The sequence below is a fragment of the Esox lucius genome, chromosome 22 (genome assembly GCF_011004845.1).
Source record: "Esox lucius isolate fEsoLuc1 chromosome 22, fEsoLuc1.pri, whole genome shotgun sequence".
Classification (NCBI taxonomy): domain Eukaryota; kingdom Metazoa; phylum Chordata; class Actinopteri; order Esociformes; family Esocidae; genus Esox; species Esox lucius.
This window is the reverse complement of record NC_047590.1, coordinates 8140519-8161293: the sequence shown is the minus strand read 5'-3', so window position 1 is coordinate 8161293 and position 20775 is coordinate 8140519. Positions and strand designations below refer to the sequence as shown.

The window sequence follows — 20775 nt, the reverse complement described above, 5'->3', positions numbered from 1 at the left end:
TGAGGTTAAAGTACAGATTCTCTGCTTTATTTGAGAGTATAGGGATACATATTAAGTTATTCATCATTGTAGGTTGTAGCCGGTGGCAACTAGAAGTGTTGTGATGTGTATGAACACAAAAAGTACAGGAAAACAGTACACATGCATCAAACGTAAGAAATACATTTACAACACACACAGTAAAACTGCTGTCTTTCATTCGTGTAAACCAGCATTCATTTGTGTTCAGTGGAGCTCATTTATCATTTTTATATAATAATGTATGTAAAGTTTGTCTTTTCAATTTGTTCAGTTGAAAGCAAAACATTAATAGTGACAAAATAAACAAGTCTTATAAGTGATTTCACATTAAATTACATTAAATTGGCCTACACTTCTACATTGTTAGAATGCGCGATTGGAATTATAGATGATTAGATCAGGGGCTATTTTTTTATTATTATTTTTGTTCCATTTCAGACCCGGGGCTAATGCCACTGTAGTGCAGTTCACTGTACTTCTTCTCTTACAAATCAGGTTTGTCAGGATTTTTCGCTCGAATCCGGGCTTCCTGGAAACCCAGTTTTTCACGTCACAGCGCTATGAACTGTGGGCAATTCCCTCAGGCAAAGTCTGCAGAAATGCAGACTTACGAAAAGGGTGCATAAAGGGCTCAAAATGTCTGCGAAAGAGCCCTTGCACAGTTGACGATTTGACAGCAGGACAGCCATAAGCCCTCAAAGACTTAGCGAGAATGCGCTTCAAAGTCTGTGAGGACATTGGGATGGGCCAGGGAGTTAAACTGGTCAACTGTTATTTGACCTCTGACCTGCAGGCCCCAATAATTAAAGACTAATATTTGAAATACTGAGGTGGCAAATTCATGTTTGAAAAATATATTTATAAACAAGTTTCCAAAAAACATGAATTTTCTATACATACATGACTGAAACTACGTGAAAAATTGCTGATATTTCACAATAAACTGGTGGGGACTTACGCAGACAGTACAGGAACAGGAGGTAATTGTTCCACTCTTCATTTATGCCTCCCTCTAGTGGCATTCTGGTTCAGTGCATTTATCCAGTAAGTATGCACCTCAACATCGTATCTCTTTAAAATTTTAACAAAACATGAATTCCTCACGCAGCCAATCAGAATCATTACAGGAGACGGGGAGATTATAAAAAGATTGATGGCACATATTCTCATTGTGTTATATGGTAGGCATGCAATAGGATATATTTTCAAAGGTGAATTGAAAATACAATATACATGATGCAGTCAGTGTTTTACCTGACACTCTTAGGTGCGTTTGGCATCTCCATGGGGATGAATGAAACCACTACTGACCTAGCCAAGGGGGTGACACTTGTGGAGGAAGAAAGAGAGCAATGCTCGACCTGCAAGTTCAGAGAACGCAGCAAACTAATGAGACTTCACAACATCAAATCGCAAGTTCTCAGCATTCTGCAGCTCGACAACCCTCCAAACATTAGCCAGGAAATGATCAGGCAGCTCCTACCCAAAGCGCCCCCCTTGACACAACTTATGGAAATGTATGACCATCGCGTGGATGATGAAGAGCGTTCCAGCACTGAAACAATCATAACTATGGCCAGCTGTAAGTATAGTGTACATATACAATGTTGGGTATTTAATGCCAGCCTTGTTCCTTGTATCCAGAACAGTTTTTGCGTTTAATTCTCTGTTGCGTTCTGCATAACGGGGTTAAAACATTTTTTTTCTTTTCAGATGGATCATTATCACAAGACGGAATGCCACCCTGTTGCTTCTTCAATCTCAGTCCGAAGATTCAAGCTAATAACATTTTGCGTGCGCAACTTTGGGTGCACTTGCGCCCGGCTGACATGGTCACAACTGTCTTTTTGCAAATCTCCCGCGTTAAAGTGACCTCAGGGGGAAACACGCGCATACGGATCCTCTCCTTAAAGGTAGATGTTGCTGCTGGTGCAAGCTCTTGGCAAAGTATAGAGATCAGTAAATTACTGCAAACCTGGCTTCGCCAGTCAGAGACTCATTATGCGCTCGAGATAAAAGCCTATGATTCCAAAGGTGAAGATTTGGCTGTCACATCAGCGGAGCTGGGAGAAGAGGGACTGGTGAGTCTGGGCGGATGGTTTTATTGTAATAATTTTGAATGCGCTTTTTGGATAAAAGTATATTAGGCATTCAGAGATTCTTGAAAATCGGAACAGAAATTGTCCGGCGGGGAAATGTTACTGTTACATTTGAAAGAAACATGGTTGTATTGATTTATTTCTGATAAACTTACCGTAATTTTATGAGGCAAAAATATTATAATATATATTTGTGATATTATCTATAGCGTTTCTTTTTTCTGAAAAACAAAGTAAATAACATTTAATTAAATTAATAAATAAAAATAATGAATTTTAACTGAAAAGAATATAATGTACAGAAGTTGGTATAGCCCTTTATGACTTCTAACAATATTTCCCTCTAACTGTGATTCCTGATGAAATGTCTCCTAAGATTTGGTGAATTACTACTTCAGGGAGTCTAAAATCCTAAGTTAATAAGGAATGAGCAAATCCAGCTACACCATATTCTCCCCTACTTCACGTCATAAATTACATTGAGTGTGACAAGAGGTCTGTTAAGTTCTTGACTTTTGATTGATTTAAACTTAAGACTATAATTCCATCCATAAACTGAACTCCATATCGCTGATATATTAATGGGGCACTTTAATCCCATGATCAACCTACTGAAATTCACCCTATTGAAACTCACACTCTCAGACATATGAATATAAAATACAATCCTAATCAGAGCTAAAGCAGGTTATTTGGGGAGTGGGATGCACTGAACTACCTGTTAGCCCAGAATCAGCTGTCACTCATATTTTGTCACCTAAACTAATTACTGGTTGGCAAGGTAGGACTTTTCAAACAGAAAGAGACCTGAAATGGATGATCATGTGACTAAATTTGCTCTTTCAGACGCTATAATATAATTACAGTCATTTGGGTTCAAATATGTTTGTCAAAATACATTTTTGAGTCATAAAAACCAACTTGTTACTTTTCATACCACTTGACTGAGGAAAATTATATTTTGTGGTCAACTCTTTTTAACAAAACAAATCTGTCAGATTTGAATCTATGTTCAACTTAGACTGCTAGACATCTTATAGAATTATTGTATTTCACTGAGGATATTGTAAGAATTAAACAATCAAAGCCTTCAAAAACGTGTGAAAATAAGATGCTTTTGGTCTGCCGGAGATAACCCTGATCCCGTTAGTTGCAACTACTATTACGAGTTTGTGTCTTTACTTGTTAAAGATATGTTTGTCCATCAAAATATACAGCAATATTAGAGAATTTGCTCATATTCAATGTATTACTGTGTAAAAACAAATGTGATGGTGACCTTATTTAAGTGGTTGCGAGTGGTGCAATATAACACTGAACTACTGCTAACCTACCATAAACATAAATCCACCCAACATTAATGCCTCATCAATGTGGTGCCATGCAAAGGCTTAATGCTTGGGTTTGGCAACATTTTAATTATTACTGTGATTCCATTCCCAGCAGCCGTTCATAGAGGTGAAGATATCACCGAGCCCACCACGCACCCGAAGGAACTCAGGCCTGGACTGCGGCGAGGAGTCCTCGGAGACTCAGTGCTGCCGCTACCCGCTAACCGTTGACTTCGAGGCCTTTGGCTGGGACTGGATAATTGCCCCCAAAAGTTACAAGGCTAACTACTGTTCTGGGGAGTGTGAGTATACGCACCACCAGAAGTACCCCTACGACCACCTGGTGAACAAGGCCAAAGCCCAGGGCACCGCAGGGCATTGCTGTACCCCCGCCAAGATGTCCCCCATCAACATGCTCTACTTCAATCGCATGGAGCAGATTGTCTATGGCAAGATACCGTCTATGGTGGTGGACCATTGTGGCTGCTCTTGAAAGGAAACAAGAAACAAGATGACAAGACACGAAGTTCATACACACACACACACACACACACACACTATGCTTAGCTCAGCTGTATAATGTATGTATCTCTTACCCTAAACCCAGCACAAAAAATGTACTTTATTAAATGGGGACAAGGAAATTGTCCTGATATGACCTCAGTTTGGAGATTTTTTTGATCACCCTTTATATAGTAAAACCTGTTCACACACAGACACCCACACACACAAAAACACACTATACACGCTGTTATGCAATAATAGCAACAGCTATCCCAAAGTTAACCTTCTTACAAGAATAATATTTTGCATACAAGGCTGTGGAGTTTGGAAACATGAACCCTATGCTCTTGATTGAGGACATGAACTATCCATGACCTCCCTCTAAGGGTCCCTAATGGAAGTGCTCTCGTTTACCAGATCATAACAAAGTGGTCAAGAAAGCGCAAAATCTGCAATGACACAGATGTCCCCAATACTGTGGATCACATTTTGAAATGACTTTGTAGACCTCATAATCTAAGCCCACTTAAACCCACATAAACCCACCTACATACCGTTTCTTGCTTTGTGAACTGAAACTCAAATGTAAAATGTAGTCAATGTAATACTTGCTTTATTTTTTAACATAGCCTAGATTGAAAACATTGTGTTTTGCTTATTATAGCTTCCCAGCTGTAATTTGCAAGACGTTATATTTTTCACCAGTGTTATTGTTCTTCGTTGAAATAAAAGCTCACCGGACAAGCGAGCTCCTCAGGTAAAGGGGGGAATCACAAAGAGTTTTAAGATACTTTCAGTTTCCCTGAAAACACGTGGTAAACATTGGGCTGTTCCGTCGGATTGTCTCTCCGATGTCTAACTGCACCAGATAATATTTTTTGGTTTGTTGGGTCTTGTTGCGGTATTTTTAATAACTAAAAATACGTATTATAAATTACAGTTAAGAAAAATACAAAACATGAAACTGTAAGCATGTGTTATAAAATACCGAAAGAAAAAGTTTAATATATAACGGGAGGTTGTTGAGCTGTCGCAACAGCCAAGTCCTGTTTTGTCAATCAGCGATATCTCTCACTTTGATTGGCTATTGAAGAAGAAGGCGGATATCCTTAATGATTCCGAAATTCCTATTGGATTACACAGTCTTCCGTATGTGGGCGTCAATGTCAGACACCCTCCCTTTTTGTTTACTGTCGTGAACGTTTTTTCGTGGTGGGTCTGCAACTACGAAACAGAATTTACTGAAGTCTGCTCATATTTGTTCCTCTTCAAGGTATAAGGTGAGTCCGTTTATATTGTTGAACAGTATTGATGACAGTCTCTATACCAGTATCTTAGGAAAGAGAGACAAAACCATTTACGTTAACATAATTGCGGTCCCTGTTTAAAAATGGGTCGATTACTTAAATGTTTAAATCGATGTTAGAGATTAAACACTATAGAGTAAGGAAGGACCGTTATGTAATGCGGAAATCGACAGTTGAAACAATAACAAAGTGTTCTCACGCTCTGCCTGTAAAACGGGTTACGGTGAAACATTTATTTGGTACATTTTGAGGCTATATGGTGCAAGAACAGATCATCCATACTATCACATACATTATCTGAACCATGTTTTGGTGGTTTGGACTGTTCGCATTTACTTTGATTAGAGTAACACAAACTTCTATTTCGGGTTCTGATGAAGTACAGTAGTTAAAATAATCCAGTCAGCTATTTATTTAAGATATATTTCTTAATCGGTGAATACTCATGTATAGGTAAGAAAGAAACTGAATGTAGCAACTCAGATTTCCACTTTAAGAACAACAATAAAGTGTAGATTCCAGGCAGGTGCGTTGTTTTTCATCCACGTTATACAGTAGGTTGCCGTCTCAGTTTTGTACATTTTGTGTCTGAACGGACCTCTTTATGTCTCTTGATCAGATGGCCCAGTGGTGCCAGCTGCAACAACTGGATTCTAAATACCTGGAGCAGGTTGATCAGCTGTATGATGACTCCTTCCCAATGGACATCAGGCAGTACCTGAGCAAGTGGATTGAGAGCATCGATTGGTAAGCAGTGGATAGAGACCTAGTTGATAATATAATGATTATATTCCAATCCAGAACTATTATTCTCGTTTTATTCAACTGTATTCCCACCTAGTGATGGAGAAACTGTCAAACTAAAAATCTGCATAATGGCGAGAAATATAACCTGTTCATTACTTCACTTTGTTCTACGCATTCCCCTGTGAAACCCTGTAGGGAAAATGTGGCTGTCCAGGACTCCTTGTCAACAGTACGTTTCCATGACCTCCTAGCTCAGCTGGATGACCAGCACAGCCGCTTTGCCCTGGAAAACAACTTTCTGCTGCAACACAACATCCGCAAGATCAAGAGAAACCTCCAGGTATTGGTGGATGCTCAGTTACGTCTTTTTTAGGCGGACACTGTTGCCAGTGGCCTTGATAAGATGCGTGTTAACTCTTAACAAGCCTCACAAACTGTAATGCTGCTGCTGTAATAACACCCATTGAAAACAGCAGACATTCATATTCCCCTTCTGTGTTTTAATGTACGGTGGCTGTTGTTTTGTCATCAGGGTGAATGTTTAATACAAATATAACAACAGCAAAAAACACGCTGGGCTGTGGTATGTGGCCAGTTCACAGTCATTGGTATAGTGAGAGGTATCGAGTTAGCATCAGCCAGGAAGTAGTAGATTTTAAATGCACAAAAAAATGCATTACAACCCGTTATTTTTCAGTGGATTTGGTAACAGCATCAGTGCCTGTATTGGATTTTAAGTAGGGGTAGTATAATTAAAAATGTGCACTGCAAAACATCCCATGGAATGTATAAACTCCATCTGCATTCTGGTAAAAGTAACCCCAGCATAGCAAAATGCTGTATGAAAGTAAAATAATAATGTGTTTATCATAATTGCGGTTATAGAGTTTGGTATACCAGAGCTTTCAGGTCTCAAACCACCCAGTTTAAAATGAAAAATATTACTGCCTGCATAATTACCGATGTTGATCTGTTGTAGATTACAATGATACGGTTATGGGCGGGTTTGTAATGAGGAAATGCACACTCGTTACAGGACCGCTTTCAAGAGGACCCCATTCACATGGCCATGATCATTGCCAGAAACCTGAAGGAAGAGCAAAGGATTCTGGCTGTTGCCAGAAGCATACAGGTGGCTTTTTAGATATTGACTTGTATTGGCATTGTAATAAACAGTACATTGTTATAAACAAAATCACCACATATTTATTTGTCCAGGTGGTCAACTATACAAATAATGCGCAAGTATGTGTGGTGTAAAGTTGGCGTGGTTAACTGTGAAATGCACTTCTTAGGCCGACTTGGAGAACACACAGACGAGCATGGTCCTGGAGAAACAGAAGCTGGATAATAAAGTTAAAGTGATGAAAAACGAAGTTCAGGTGAGACATCTCTGTCACATACTGCATGTCCTGGTGGAACCAGTCATATGTTTTAGTGTCGGTATTTTTGTTGAAATCACATTCATGTTTACCCTCTCTTCCAACAACTAGGTCGTAGATCATAACATAAAGCTTCTTGAAGAACTTCAAGACGAGCATGACTTTAGAGTGAATAGTCTTAAGAACAGAGGTGAGTTGTTTTATTCTTTCTTTTAAATAAATTGATATATACTGCAGTCAATTACCTGAATCATACTTTCTTTTTCTCACTGTAGAACATGAAAATAATGGGCTGACCCCAAAACAGCTGGAACATGAGAAGATGATTATTCTTGAAATGTGTTTAAAGCTGAAGATTAATAGAGAGGTAGGAATACCCAGCGATGAGGCAGAACTACTACACACTACATTACATTATAGAGTAAAGATTTGAGACAATCGTTGTGTTATTTTGGTCATGGCACCTGAAGTACTGGATGGTCAGGTGCATTTCTGGTAAATTTAGAAAATTCATCACTGATGATTAATCGCTGGCTACAATTGTGTTTATATGTCTGTTCCTGTGTTAAATATTTTGTGTGTTTGTCAAATCTTTGGGGTCGCCGGGCAGACAGTTTCAGAACTACTGACGTAGTTTACTGGTGAATAACTACCATCAAGACATGGCTTGTCCTTTTAAATAGGATGTGACACTGCTTCTCTCTCAATGATTCATGCCTCACTGATAGTGATTACTGTTACAATTGGCTGTCTACAAGTGTCTAAATGTACTCTAATCTAAAAGTAGCAGATAGTAATCAGATTATGTTACTCAGTTTGAGTAATCCAAAGGTTAAAGTTTTACATCTACAAAGTAACCTTTCAAATTTTCTGTAGATTCATGTCCATTAAAAGGTTGGATGGTAACATGGTTACTTACAACAAGAGCAACAAAGTTGAATCAAACCCAGCTAAAGTGAAACTGTATTCTATATACAATTTTAGCTGGGTTTGACCACTTGCTCAATACCCCGAAAAAACAGTTTTTCAGTCTAGCCTTCTAGTGTTCATTGTTTGTGTTACTGAGCAAATGTCTGGTCTCCTGAGCACAAAAGTTGTGCAAATTCTGTGCAACCTCCAGCATGCAATTACAGTGAACACTAAGGCTGTACAGTTTTAGACAGTAACCAATAGCTTGTGGCTATTTGAGCATAATTTGGGCATATGCACTATATGGCCTGAAGTATGTGGACACCCAACCATGACACCTATATGAGCTTGTTGGACATCCCATTCAAAACCCACTGGCATTAATATGGAGCCCCTTTGCTGCCGCAACAGTTGCCACTCATCTGGGACGACTTTGGAGTGTCTCTGTGGGAATTTGTGCCCATTCAGCCAAAAGTGCATTTGTGAGGTGAGGCACTGATGTTGGACGAGGAAGGCCTGGCTCGCAATCGCCGTCCCAATTCATTGGGGTTGAGGTCAGGGCTCTGTGCAGGCCACTCAGTTCCTCCACACCAACCTCATCGAACCACGTCTTTATGGACCCCCTTTTGGGCACAGTCAATACTGGAACAGGCAAGGCCCTTCCCCAAACTGTTGCCACAGTTAGAAGCACCCAGTAATCTTAAATTTCTTTGTATCCTGTAGCATTAAGTTGACCCTTCACTTGAAATAAGCTGCGGAACTCTGTGGTGAGTGATGCAACAGATGACTGGCAATTTTTTAATTCTAAGCGCCAGCACTCCGTGATCCCGCACTGAGTTTGCATGGCCTATCACTTCATGGCTGGGCTGTTGTTGCTCCAAGACACTTCACAATTATAGCACTTGCAGTTGACTGGGGCAGATCTAGTAGGGCAGAAATGTAATGAACTAACTTGTGTCAAAGGTGGCATCCTTATGACAGTGCCACTGAGCTCTTCAGTACGACCCATATTTGACAGCCATTGTTTGTCTATGGAGATTTCATGCTATGCGCTTGATTTTATGCACCTGTGAGCAATGAGTGGCTGTAACACTTGAAGTTAATAATTAGTAGGGGTGCCCACATAAATTTGGCCAAATAGTGTAAGAATGCCCTCGAAACAAAACCAGTGGAGCAAATACTATAGCATTTTCATACAGAAGTTCCTTTTGATTTAAATGTTGTAGGCTACAGAGGAGACCCTGCCAGAATTGTCGTTTGACTATGACTTGGTTTGTTCCCAAATGTAGAGCTCGTGCGGCACTTACGTATTTTAAAGAGGATGTTCAATTTAATTTTGTATCACAAACACGTTTGAGCGAATTATCTATATTTGTGTTTGTGCCACCGTAAACACACAGTTCAGGAACTGAGATGGCCGTGTGGGAAATTACATCATTTGCATGTAGTTCTACTGTAGCTCTGATTGTCTATGGTGCCCAGGCCTGTGTGGGATTCAAAACAGACCGTATATCAAATTGATGAGCTCTCGCTAAGCCAACAACAAAATTCATTGTTATGGTTTGTAGCATTTGAAAGGGCTCCGTTACTTAGTTGTTTAGACCAATTAAGTTGTTCCTCTCTATAATGCAAACTGATATGACAAACCCCAGCTATAACAGTAACTCCATGGTCTTCGCCGACTTGCATTTGTTCTGCACATTGGTTAACACTGCTCAAATTTAAAAGTTGATAATAACTGTTATTCATGCTCATGTTTTTGACTCCTTGTCCTAAACAGGAAGTGGTGTCTCAGTTAGCAGATGTGCTTAACATGTCTGAGTCAATCCAGTCAGACCTGATCTCAGAGGAACTACCTGAGTGGAAGAAAAGGCAACAGAGCTCCTGTATTGGAGGGCCACCCAATGCCTGTCTGGACCAATTACAGAACTGGTGGGGAAACTAGATCACTATCTTGGGAATCTCTCGCATGATCAACTCCAAAAAAAATCTACTTTAAAAAAAAAAAAAAGTTGAAATATTCCTCTTCTCTTCCTGTAGGTTCACTGTGGTGGCTGAGAACCTGCAGCAAGTGAGGCAGCAGCTGAAGAAACTCCAAGAACTAGAGCAGAAGTATACATACGAGAATGATCCAATTGGACTGAAGAAAAGCTTCCTGGAGGGGCGGGCCCTCACACTGTTCCGGAACCTTCTAGAGCAGTGAGTGACACCACACTTGTATTCCAATGTCAATGTTCTCTGTGTTTTTGCAGATGGTATACAGTCATGTGAAGAAGTAAGAACACCCCCTGGAAAGTTGTCTTTTCTTGTTCATATTTCAACATATGGATATGTAATCTTCATGTCAGCGCTGTAGAAAGATAAAGGTAACCTAATTTATCAAGTCACACTGAAAGAGTATACTTTGAAATTATTTATTCCTCAAAAAACGACAGAAATGCAATTTTCTGGTGCAGAAAAAACAAGTACACCCCTAGTTTCAATAAGTGGTGTTGTGCCCTTTGCCTGAAAAAACCACCTGTACCCAATTCTTGTAATTGTCTATCAGTCTCCATCATCGAATGGGGAGAATTGTGGCCCACTTTACAATATGTCAACTGTGTCATGTTTGAGGGCTTTCATGTATGACCGCTTCAAGCTTCCTGTGTTTCACAGCATTTTATTAAGATCTGAGCTTTGTCTCAGCCACTCTAAAACCTTCCTTATTTTTGAGACATTATGTTTTAGTTTTACTTGTGTATTTTGGATCATTGTTTTGTTTCAAGATTTATATTCAGTGTCAGCATCAGCTTTCTTTGACATGGTCTCACCATCTCCTGAAGAACTCCCCGGTGCAATATGGAATTTATGGTTGACTTAATGATGGCCAGTTGGCCAGGCCCTGAGGCAGCAAAGCAGCCCCAAACCATAACACCATCACCTCCATGCTTTACTGTTGGTATGAGGTCTTTCTGTTCAAAAGTAATGTTTCTTTTTTGCCATTTCGGTCAGATGTTAGTTGTCTTGATATCATTTTTTGAGAGCAGAGAAGTTTTCTTTCATGACATCCCATATAGGCCAAGGTTATGCAGCCTTTCTGGCAATGGACTCATGCACTTTGACAATGCTTGTGATAAGAGGATCTCTAGATCCATTGATGTTTCAATGGGGCTTCATAGAGGTTTCAATGAGCAAGTTTTGGTTGCCCTGAATTGGGTGGGATTACCTGTTTTAGGAAGCCAGTTTGTAATTTTCTCAATTTTCAGATAATCCGTAGGACATGATGCTCTTTGTATTGCTTGCTAATGGCTTTGTAACCTCTCCCAGACTCGAGGGCCTTGGATAGGTCTTTTGATCTTGACATGATGTGTTACCACACACCCATATGGTTAAGACCAGACCAGGTTTCTAATCTTTATGTTTTTAACCCTGCCAATTTACACTCTAATTTTTATGATTCATCTGATGTTTTTTGCCATTTTATCTGATGTTAGAGATAGTATTTTTTGTGTTTATTTTTTAATGGATGACCTTCAGTTAATCTGGTTTGAATTTAGCTCCACTATTTATACAGCTTTGGAAAAAATGAAGAGACCACTGCACCTTTTTCTTTCCTTTCCAAAAAAGTGAGTGAGGAACAGAAGGGTTAAAATGAAGAGACCACCGCAAATTGAACGCTTCTGTTCCTCACTTAAAACTTTCCTTTTCAACTTTTTTGGAAATTAAAGAAAAAGCTGAAGAGGTCTCTTAATTGTTTCCAGAGCTGTATGTCCAAAAATGTTTAAAAGACAACTCTTCTCGGGCAGTACTTACTTTCCACAAGACTGTATTCATTAGTTCTTCTATAGTATTGTAATGCATCTATAAAGTGTGTTTGTGTGGTCTTTCTCAGTTCCTTGGTGGTAGAGAGACAGCCTTGTATGCCCACACACCCACAGAGACCCTTGGTGCTGAAGACACAGGTTCAGTTCACTGTTAAGCTCCGGTGAGCACTTATACAACAGGACCATTTCATCTCTTGATTATTTCGTGTGGAGTTACTGTAGATCTGTTCTGGTCTTGTTGAGTTTGGATTTGGATCTTCCTTCCTTCAGATTCCTCGTGAAGCTCCAGGAATTCAACTATCAACTCAAAGTCAAAGCTTCGTTTGACAAGTAAGTAGCTGATTGTTGACAGATACTGTTGTGTATTGTTATGTAAGACTCTTGCATGTACAACACAAAACAAGCTAATGTAAATTCATATTTTATTTTCTCCTCAGAGATGTTACAGAAAAAAAAGGTTTTCGTAAATTCAACTTGTTGGGTACCAACACAAAGGTTATGAATATGGAAGAGTCCAATGGAAGTCTGGCTGCAGAGTTTCGCCATTTGGTAAGTCATTTAAAAAAGCATATCGGGCCCTAAATCTCAGTCATTGGCTCTGATTATCCTTTTGATGTTTGCTGTTATTCACTCCTAACAGTTTATTGTCTGATTTCAAAACAGCAACTGAAAGAACAGAAAGTGGCCGGAAACAGGACAAATGAGGTAAGAGGCCTGCTAGCAATAACTGGTCTATAATATACTCAGCTGCAGTCAACTCCAAAAGGCTTAATTAGTGTTAATTACAGCATTGTGCTGAAGAATATTGTAAGTAAAACATCAGACAATATAATAAACATTTCCTTTAATTGAAAAGACAGCGATTGGTTTATTTTCGTTTTGCATAAGAGAGTTAAGTTTAATTAAATGAAGGTTGTTTGTTTATGTAAAAATAGAAATAGAAATTTGAGAGGGGAAAGAAGTAAGTCCCTGCAGAAAAACAGCAAACAGCAATGTTCTCATGTTTTACTGTGTTCATGTTTTACAGGGGCCTCTTATTGTGACTGAGGAGTTGCACACCCTCTGCTTTGAGTCTGAGCTCAACCAGTCCGGCCTGGACATCAAGCTAGAGGTGAGTGGGCTGAAATATGTAGAGAATCAGGTCAACACTACAATTTTCAGGAAATGTTAACCGCATGCTTGACTTGGATTGATTTCTTAGACCATCTCCCTGCCGGTCGTGGTTATCTCCAACGTCAGCCAGCTGCCCAGTGGCTGGGCCTCTATTCTGTGGTACAACATGCTGACCACTGAGCCCAAGGTAAAGTACAGCAGGTTCATTTCACATTACCTTTATTTACGCCAGCTATATGCACTGAGACAGATCCCAGAGACAAGTTGGGTTAGGCCCATCCATCGCTCCGTTCTAAATCAGATATAGAATGGACAGTAGACAAACTCGCTATTCTCTCTCCCTGGTCCATCCCAGAATTTGAAGTTCTTCCTTAGTCCTCCTGCTGCCACCTGGGGTCAGTTGTCTGAGGTTCTGAGCTGGCAGTTCTCCTCTGTCACTAAGAGGGGACTCAACGAGGAACAGCTGGGAATGCTGGCTGACAAACTGCTAGGTGAGGCACAGAGGGGATTAGCAGTTGATAGGATTTATATACTTCCACTAAGGCTGTTGGCTGATTTAAAAATGTACTGACACGTGGATGATTTTAACAGGCCATAAAGCGCAGAGGAATTCAGAGGGCCTTATCCCCTGGACCAAGTTCTGTAAGGTAGGCCATGAATGCGCTACACATATACATTTTTAAAAATCGGGACACTTATTTAATCCATCCAGAGACACATCAGGGTTTCCTTTCTGTCTACTGTAGAGTCTCACCGAGAAGAGCTTTCCCTTCTGGCTGTGGATCGAAGCCATTCTGGACCTTATTAAGAGACACCTGCTTTCCCTTTGGAATGATGGGTGAGCTACTTCACCAGCAGCTGGCGAACAGCTAGCGGCATTCTGCCTGAATCTCACCGCCGCGGGCATCTATGCGTACGGCTGAGCACAAAAGCTCCAAGGAACTGCTGATGACCGGCTGGCACATTTGCGGAGTTGCGCACATTTCTACCGTGTCAAAATAAACCCTAATCAGTCAAGTGATAAAAAAAAAAAGTTGTTTCCCCCCCCTTGCTTCACAGTTGCATCCTGGGCTTTGTGAGTAAGGAGAGGGAGAAGGCCATGTTGACCGGGAGGTGTCCAGGCACGTTCCTGCTGCGTTTCAGTGAGAGCAGCAGAGAGGGTGCGATCACATTCACCTGGGTGGAACACGACCTATATGGTGATTATCTTGGTGATTATCTTGGTGATTATCTTGGTGATTATCTTGGTGATTATCTTGGTGATTATCTTGGTGATTATCTTGGTGATTACCTTGTGAACACACCGGCACGGCGGCCCTGCAGCCAATTCACATAGAGAAGGTTCACGCATGTTGTGTCCGGGTGCTTCCACAGACAAGCCCGTGTTCCATGCGGTGGAACCATACACCAAAAAGGAGCTGACCGCCGTCTCTCTGCCTGACATAATCCGCACCTACAAGGTCATGGCAGCTGAGAACATCCCGGAGAACCCGCTCCGGTTCCTCTACCCGGACATCCCCAAGGACAAGGCTTTCGGGAAGTACTACGCCAGGCCCACAGAGGGTAAGCGGCTAACGACTGCTTTGTTTTCTAATGTTGCGGGAGGAAGGCATACGACTGAAATCGAAGTCTGTTGCCGATCATTTAAAATTTGTGAAAAAGTAAGTACGCCACTTGGAAAGTTGACTTCAAAAGGGTATTTGAGCTAACAGATTCACTAATAAAACCATCCCAATTTAACAAATAAAAAGAAAACCTTTGAAACCATTTGTGCAATTAATATAAACAGAAATGCAATTTTCTTTTGTGGGCAAAGTTAGTATCTCACTACCTTTACTGTCACATAAAATTGCTTAAATATGAATCACGTGCACAAAAATGGGCGCAAAGGAATAAACAACAAGAAACCTGGCAAGCCTGGTCCAAAACACATGCACGGATGCGTACTTCGGAAATCCACCACAAACGCTCGCAATATAACTGCAAACTGTTTTATTTCAGGCTTACTATAATGTAGATACTGGAGGTTTTAGCCAGCAAAGTTTTCGTCTATACAAAATAATTCATAATGCGTACTCTGCTTCGCCAGCGAGGAGATACGAACTCAGGAGCTATAGTTTGCAGGTCTGCTTCTCTAACCACTACGGTATTTTACAAGGGGAATTCAGGGGTTATGGAATTGCTGGGCCAAAGCCCAGATCTCAATCCTATAGATATTTTGTTTGGAGACAAGAAGTGGGCCATGAATGTAAGAAAGCCCTTGAACAAGCGTGTCCAAAAATTCTGTTACAAAGAAGACAACTTTACAGGGGGGTGTACTCACTTTTTCACTAGACTATATTTCTCTGCCATTAACCTAGGTAGTAAAATAATGATTTGTCCTTTGCACAATTCCCCTGTAAGGTCCAAGATGCTTCTTGGCAGATCATTGGTTTGTGTTTCCTCACGTAAATGTCTTGATAGCGTTGAACAGCCTTAATGTTGGGGTTAACATCCCTGGTCCACTATTTTCCTGTCAGTGTCAGAACCCATGGACGTGGAGAGTCCAGCCAGCCGAGGATACATGAAGACAGAACTCATATCAGTGTCAGAAGTGTAAGTGTACATTTTACACTCGTCCTTTAGGAACCTTGTTCCACCATTGGGGTGCCAGGAAAGAGATGAGATTGGACTGGCCAGAGTATAGGGCAAAATACACATAATTTTTTTATTGCATAGGGAAAAATACAAAGATACTGTGTGGTCTTAGTATTTGTTTGCAATATTTTGTCGATCATGTGATACAGAGGACTTCTTTTTACGATATGTTTCAGTCACCCATCTAGACTGCAAGACAACATGATGCCGATGTCACCAGATGTGTTTGGTGAGCTGACGAGGAGTGTTGGTCCAGTGTTGGACCAGTGTTGGAATCAAAGCCCTAAGGATTTGGATGCTGTGGTAAGTTAAACTTCCCCACTGGGTCGTTATAACCTCAAAATGAAGTTGCGGTGTTCAGTCCAGTGCCAAACAATGAAATTACATGGCGTTTAATGCTCTCATGTCAATTGCAATCGTTTTGTCCATTGTTGTTCTTTTCCTGACACTGCTTGCCTCAGGCGTGTGATTTCGCTGATTTGATGCCTGAAGACTTTCAGGTACAGTAAACGCTGCTGTTTCCGTAGCATAAGCAACTGCATGCATAACCATCGCAAGGTAAAGCAGGCCATGGGTATTGTTTTAACTGAGGAGAATAGATTCTGGTGCTGGCACGCCGTGCCTGGTAATCTCCAGTAGTATATGCTTGTTAGGTTTGACAGCGTGAGGTTCATGCTTGCCGTTGTGCCACATTTCCTACCCAGTACACACATCCCTAACATAGTCGCTCTCAGTGGACTTTTCCACATTTCACTGGTACAGCATTATAGCAGAATGGAGTAAGCCGGTGGAGTAAGTCAATGGAGTAAGCCATTTAAAAGGGGAGTAAGCCCATGGAGTAGGCCCATGGAGTAAGCCATTGCCATTGATTAACACAAATAAGTCCACGATGTCAAAGTGAAAAAAATGTATTACAAATATAAAACAGAAAATAATTTCTTGCAAATGTATATCCCAGAGAACGGTGTATTTAACCTGAGATCATGTGATCAGGTGGACTCCACTCAACTAACCATTCAACAAAACACAAGTTGACTTTTAAAAACATCTGATTTTACCACAGCTCAATCAGGTATCACAGAAAAGGGGGTGACCCTTTTCTGTGATACCTGATTGAGCTGTGGTAAAATCAGATGTTTTTAAAAGTTCTCTGGGAGATCCCACAGATGGTTTGTACCGTTCCTACAAAAACGACATGATGAAGAAAAAGGACCGATCAAAGCAAATCCTGAATAAGGTTCTTCAAAGGCATCAATCAAGGGTAGGATATCAGGACATTGACCAGGCATTGAATATCCCTCAGAGCACAGAAAAGTACATTTAGAAATGAAGAGAATATGGCACAACTGTTAATGTGTTTAGAACAGGCCGTCCTCAGAAACGGAGTACCCGGACAAGAAGGTCGCTAGTCCGAGAGGCCACCAAGAAACCTTCCATGTCAGTCTTCCACGGTTGAGCTGGGAGACACTGTGTATACCGCAACCATACCGCAACCACACCGCAACCGCTTCACCAAAGTGACCTTCATAGAGTAGTGGCAAGATGAAAAAAACTTTCAGCAAGTCTTTGCTGAGTTTGCCAGAAGGTTTGCAGGTGAATCTGATACTAAGTGGAAGAATATGGTCTGATGAGACCAAAGTAGTTTTTCTGGTCTCAAACCACACTATGTTTGGCGCCCTCACGTCATGGCTTTATTCTTCCCAAAATTGTCTTTACCAAATATTTACTAAAGGGGATGGTTACTTTTGCAATCAGTTTCTGTTTTGTATTTGTAAATGATTTCAAACGATTTTGAGATTTTTATTTCCCCTGACTTTGTTGTTTGTGTTGATCAAAAATGAATGGAATCCATTTGGGTGTATTAACACAATACAATGTAGAAAGGTCCAATGGGGTGAGTCATTTAGAGAGCCACTGTAGATGCTTCAATCCCCTTAGATTTTAATAAATGGCATTATGGAATTTATTTTCACCTCCTCACACCTGGTAATTTTCCATCTTTAATTTTTAAATGTAATTTCTCTCTTCTGTAGATGACTGCTGACTTGGACTCCCACTGAACCAGCCAGCCAGGACCTGACCTTTCATGCAGAGGAGGAAAATAAAATAATCAACGTATTGTGTCATCTACACTTAATTACTAATTAGAATAAAGATTTGATGCGTGGTAAAATATTGCCCATGTGCAATTATGTTAATGGAGGGAATTATTTGAATTGTTTAGCTCAATCCTTAACAGATTGCCCAGTCAGTAACACCATTTATTCTGTCTTTAGTTCTCTTTTGAATTCCGGAGTCACGTTTCCATTTGTTTTGTACAGTCAGTTTAAAAGTACTGTGGAAATATATTTATGTCATGTTATACACTCACTGTACATCACTGTCCTACTTTCTGATAGTATCTACTGTGTAACCAGTGAATGTTGTCACTTTCGTGTAATGAGTGCACGTCCCATATGCAGGAGATCAAGTGGGGGCATGTTTAACATTTAGTCTTTACTCTTTGGTAAATACTTTTCTCATTTCTAACACAGCTAAAGCATGTTCTGTATATTTGAATTACGAAAGAAAGCAATACACATTGCACGAAAAACAGGCACTGGAGAAACAAGTAATTCTACCCAATAAAAACAATAATAAACACAGGAGATAATTAATTTAATATAGTGTGGCAGATTATAGCCGGTAAGTTGCCTTTAACACTGGAAGCACATTTATTTGCCAAGTAAATATAATGATACATTTTGACTACTTTGATACTTTGAAGTTTCAAATACTTTGAAGATTTCCAAGTTGAAGACAACTTTGATACTTTGAATTTGTGCTCCTAACCATTAGGCAAAAGGGGAGGGATAGTAAATATATGTCCCTAGATATGTCCCTGATCGATAGGCCAGAAAAACGGTCACCATCCATCCATTTATTAAGTGCACAGTTTGTTGTTGAAGTTAAAAACAAACACCTATCATGTTTGTGAAATGTGGTGTCATGTATTTTCTTCTTTCAGACAAATAAAAACAATTATTCAAAGAAAAATTCCTTCCAGTCTAATGTTTGGCCTCTAATGGACGTCAAATTCGCAATTGGGTTCTTGTTAACGAATTGTTTTCCATTTCTGTTTTTTAGCATCAACTGTGATGGAAAGGTTTGCTCACCTGTTCTTCAGGATCACCTTGTCACTAGGGTGGTTTTCTCTGCATATGAAACCTGGCCTTTGGGATCTTTAAAACCAGATTCACCCTAAATCTTATGACTGCCGTAGCATATTATGTTGACAATATGAAGAGGTTTGTTAGTATTTATTGTTTTCTTGTCATGTAAAAAACAACAACTTGATTTCCCAAACTGCTTCAATTGAAGGCAAGTTCATTAGTTCAAGGTTAACCAATGAAATGGTCAGCCCTAGCTCATAACAATATTCATGAATTATGTATAATGTTATTGGGTACAGGTGCTTCAGAAAACCATGACTGAATTTCTGTTCCAGTGTGTTACGTTCTGGTACTTTTTGGGGCCACTGTCTATGGCCACCGCCGTAACGTGATCACCAAACATCATTGGCATGACACTCCACAACCTGGGCCACCAACAACTGTCAAACAACTGTACTTTAAGCCCTGGTCCCCCCGGCCTCTTCTGCTCTGGTGGCTAGAGATCCCCTGAAGTGGGATGTGGGATGCCATGGGGGAAGTCCTCATCCCTGGACAACACGCCCCCGGTCCTGGACCACCCTACAGGTAACAGAAATCCATCAAAAGCAGAGTAATTTAATATAATCCATGATGATTTAAGAATATACATGAGAATTAGGATAATAAGGTCCTAACATGATATCAGTTGAGAAATATGTAGATTTAAAAAAGCTATTTTAAATCAATATGTTCCTATATTGCAAAATATTTTGCAATATATATGCAATATAGTCCCATGTAAAGTATGTTCATTATAATTCAAACCCAGGTCCAGACGAAGTTGTATAATTATAACTAATATATCATAACAGAGTTATTCTTAGACACATCGGGAATGCAGCCGTTAGCTGCTTGAGACTTGAGTGTGTGTGTGTGTGTAAATCAGTCTAGTTCAAGTGACCTTCACTGGTCAACTAATTTGATCAGGAAACCAAAAATCCAGTATCCACACCAGACATCATGTCCTCAGTTGCCTGTTAAACAACAGCTTCTCTTCTCCTCTGCAATACATCACTATGAGTTAAAACACTTGTGTTCCAGAATCTCCTCCGATTGGTTAAAACTTGAAAACGTGACGGACTCACCATCAACTGAGTTCACTGGTCAGAAAACGCTATGCTGTGCTGATCAGAGTGCTCATGGGTATATCCGCTTGTAAACTCTGTGAAACATACTACTGCAGCCTGTGATTTACAAATACAAATAATTTTGTCACAGTTCTAGCTGAATTTTAGTAACAAAACTCTAAGTGTCCGTATTTTACGTTGGCAAGTGTTATTAATGAGTGGCCAGATTCCAAATATCAGGTTAGTTATACTATGCACATTTTTCATACAACAACAAAAGTAATTCCAAGTAAGCAAATCTTTTTTACGAGTGTGCACTATTCTTGTACAAATAAAAAACTGTTGTCGCTGCTTTACCTTCGTATAAAAAAGGGATATACACCCATTTTAGATGTAGCCTTATTTTATTTATTTTGAAGGTAAATTAGTCATCACTTCCAATCAAATATAAAACAAACACTCTTAACACACATTTATAAACAAACCTGTCGCTTGTGGCGCCGTGTCCGCTGTTTGATGTCCCTCTTTGCTGCTTTGTCCAGGTTGTCCATGAACAATGTTTCTCCCTTTGTGTCCAGTATTGGCTTGGAGCTGCATCTGAGAAGTCATGTGTGGTGTTTTAGAGATTATAATATGCTTTATAATCCTTAATTCAATGTTAGAG

General features: G+C 40.1%; 2 protein-coding genes across 6 annotated transcripts; both read left to right on the top strand.

Moving 5' to 3' along the window:
- Positions 1-1215: 1215 nt before the first annotated feature.
- Positions 1216-3995, top strand: mstna (myostatin a). Of its 2 annotated transcripts, none has more exons than XM_010891035.4 (3): positions 1216-1603; positions 1735-2102; positions 3567-3995. In XM_010891035.4, exons 1-3 carry the CDS (start codon positions 1255-1257, stop codon positions 3942-3944), a joined length of 1095 nt encoding a protein of 364 aa, XP_010889337.1. In that variant the 5' UTR covers positions 1216-1254; the 3' UTR covers positions 3945-3995. The 2 variants fall into 2 exon arrangements, with proteins under 2 accessions (XP_010889337.1, XP_010889336.1); XM_010891034.4 differs by having other exon boundaries at positions 3564-3995.
- A 1127-nt stretch (positions 3996-5122) lies between these two features.
- Positions 5123-18802, top strand: stat1a (signal transducer and activator of transcription 1a). 4 transcript variants are annotated; one of them, XM_013139978.3, is made up of 24 exons: positions 5123-5235; positions 5882-6009; positions 6205-6349; positions 7046-7141; positions 7305-7391; positions 7503-7581; positions 7667-7758; positions 10081-10232; positions 10341-10499; positions 12172-12264; positions 12374-12433; positions 12541-12652; positions 12767-12808; positions 13131-13214; positions 13305-13403; positions 13572-13707; positions 13808-13863; positions 13963-14054; positions 14276-14427; positions 14591-14779; positions 15736-15811; positions 16030-16156; positions 16315-16353; positions 17887-18802. In XM_013139978.3, exons 2-24 carry the CDS (start codon positions 5882-5884, stop codon positions 17911-17913), a joined length of 2322 nt encoding a protein of 773 aa, XP_012995432.1. In that variant the 5' UTR covers positions 5123-5235; the 3' UTR covers positions 17914-18802. The 4 variants fall into 4 exon arrangements, with proteins under 4 accessions (XP_012995432.1, XP_012995433.1, XP_034145633.1 ...); XM_013139979.3 differs by having other exon boundaries at positions 5149-5228; XM_034289742.1 differs by lacking the exon at positions 5123-5235 and having other exon boundaries at positions 14276-14415.
- The last annotated feature ends 1973 nt before the right edge of the window (positions 18803-20775 follow it).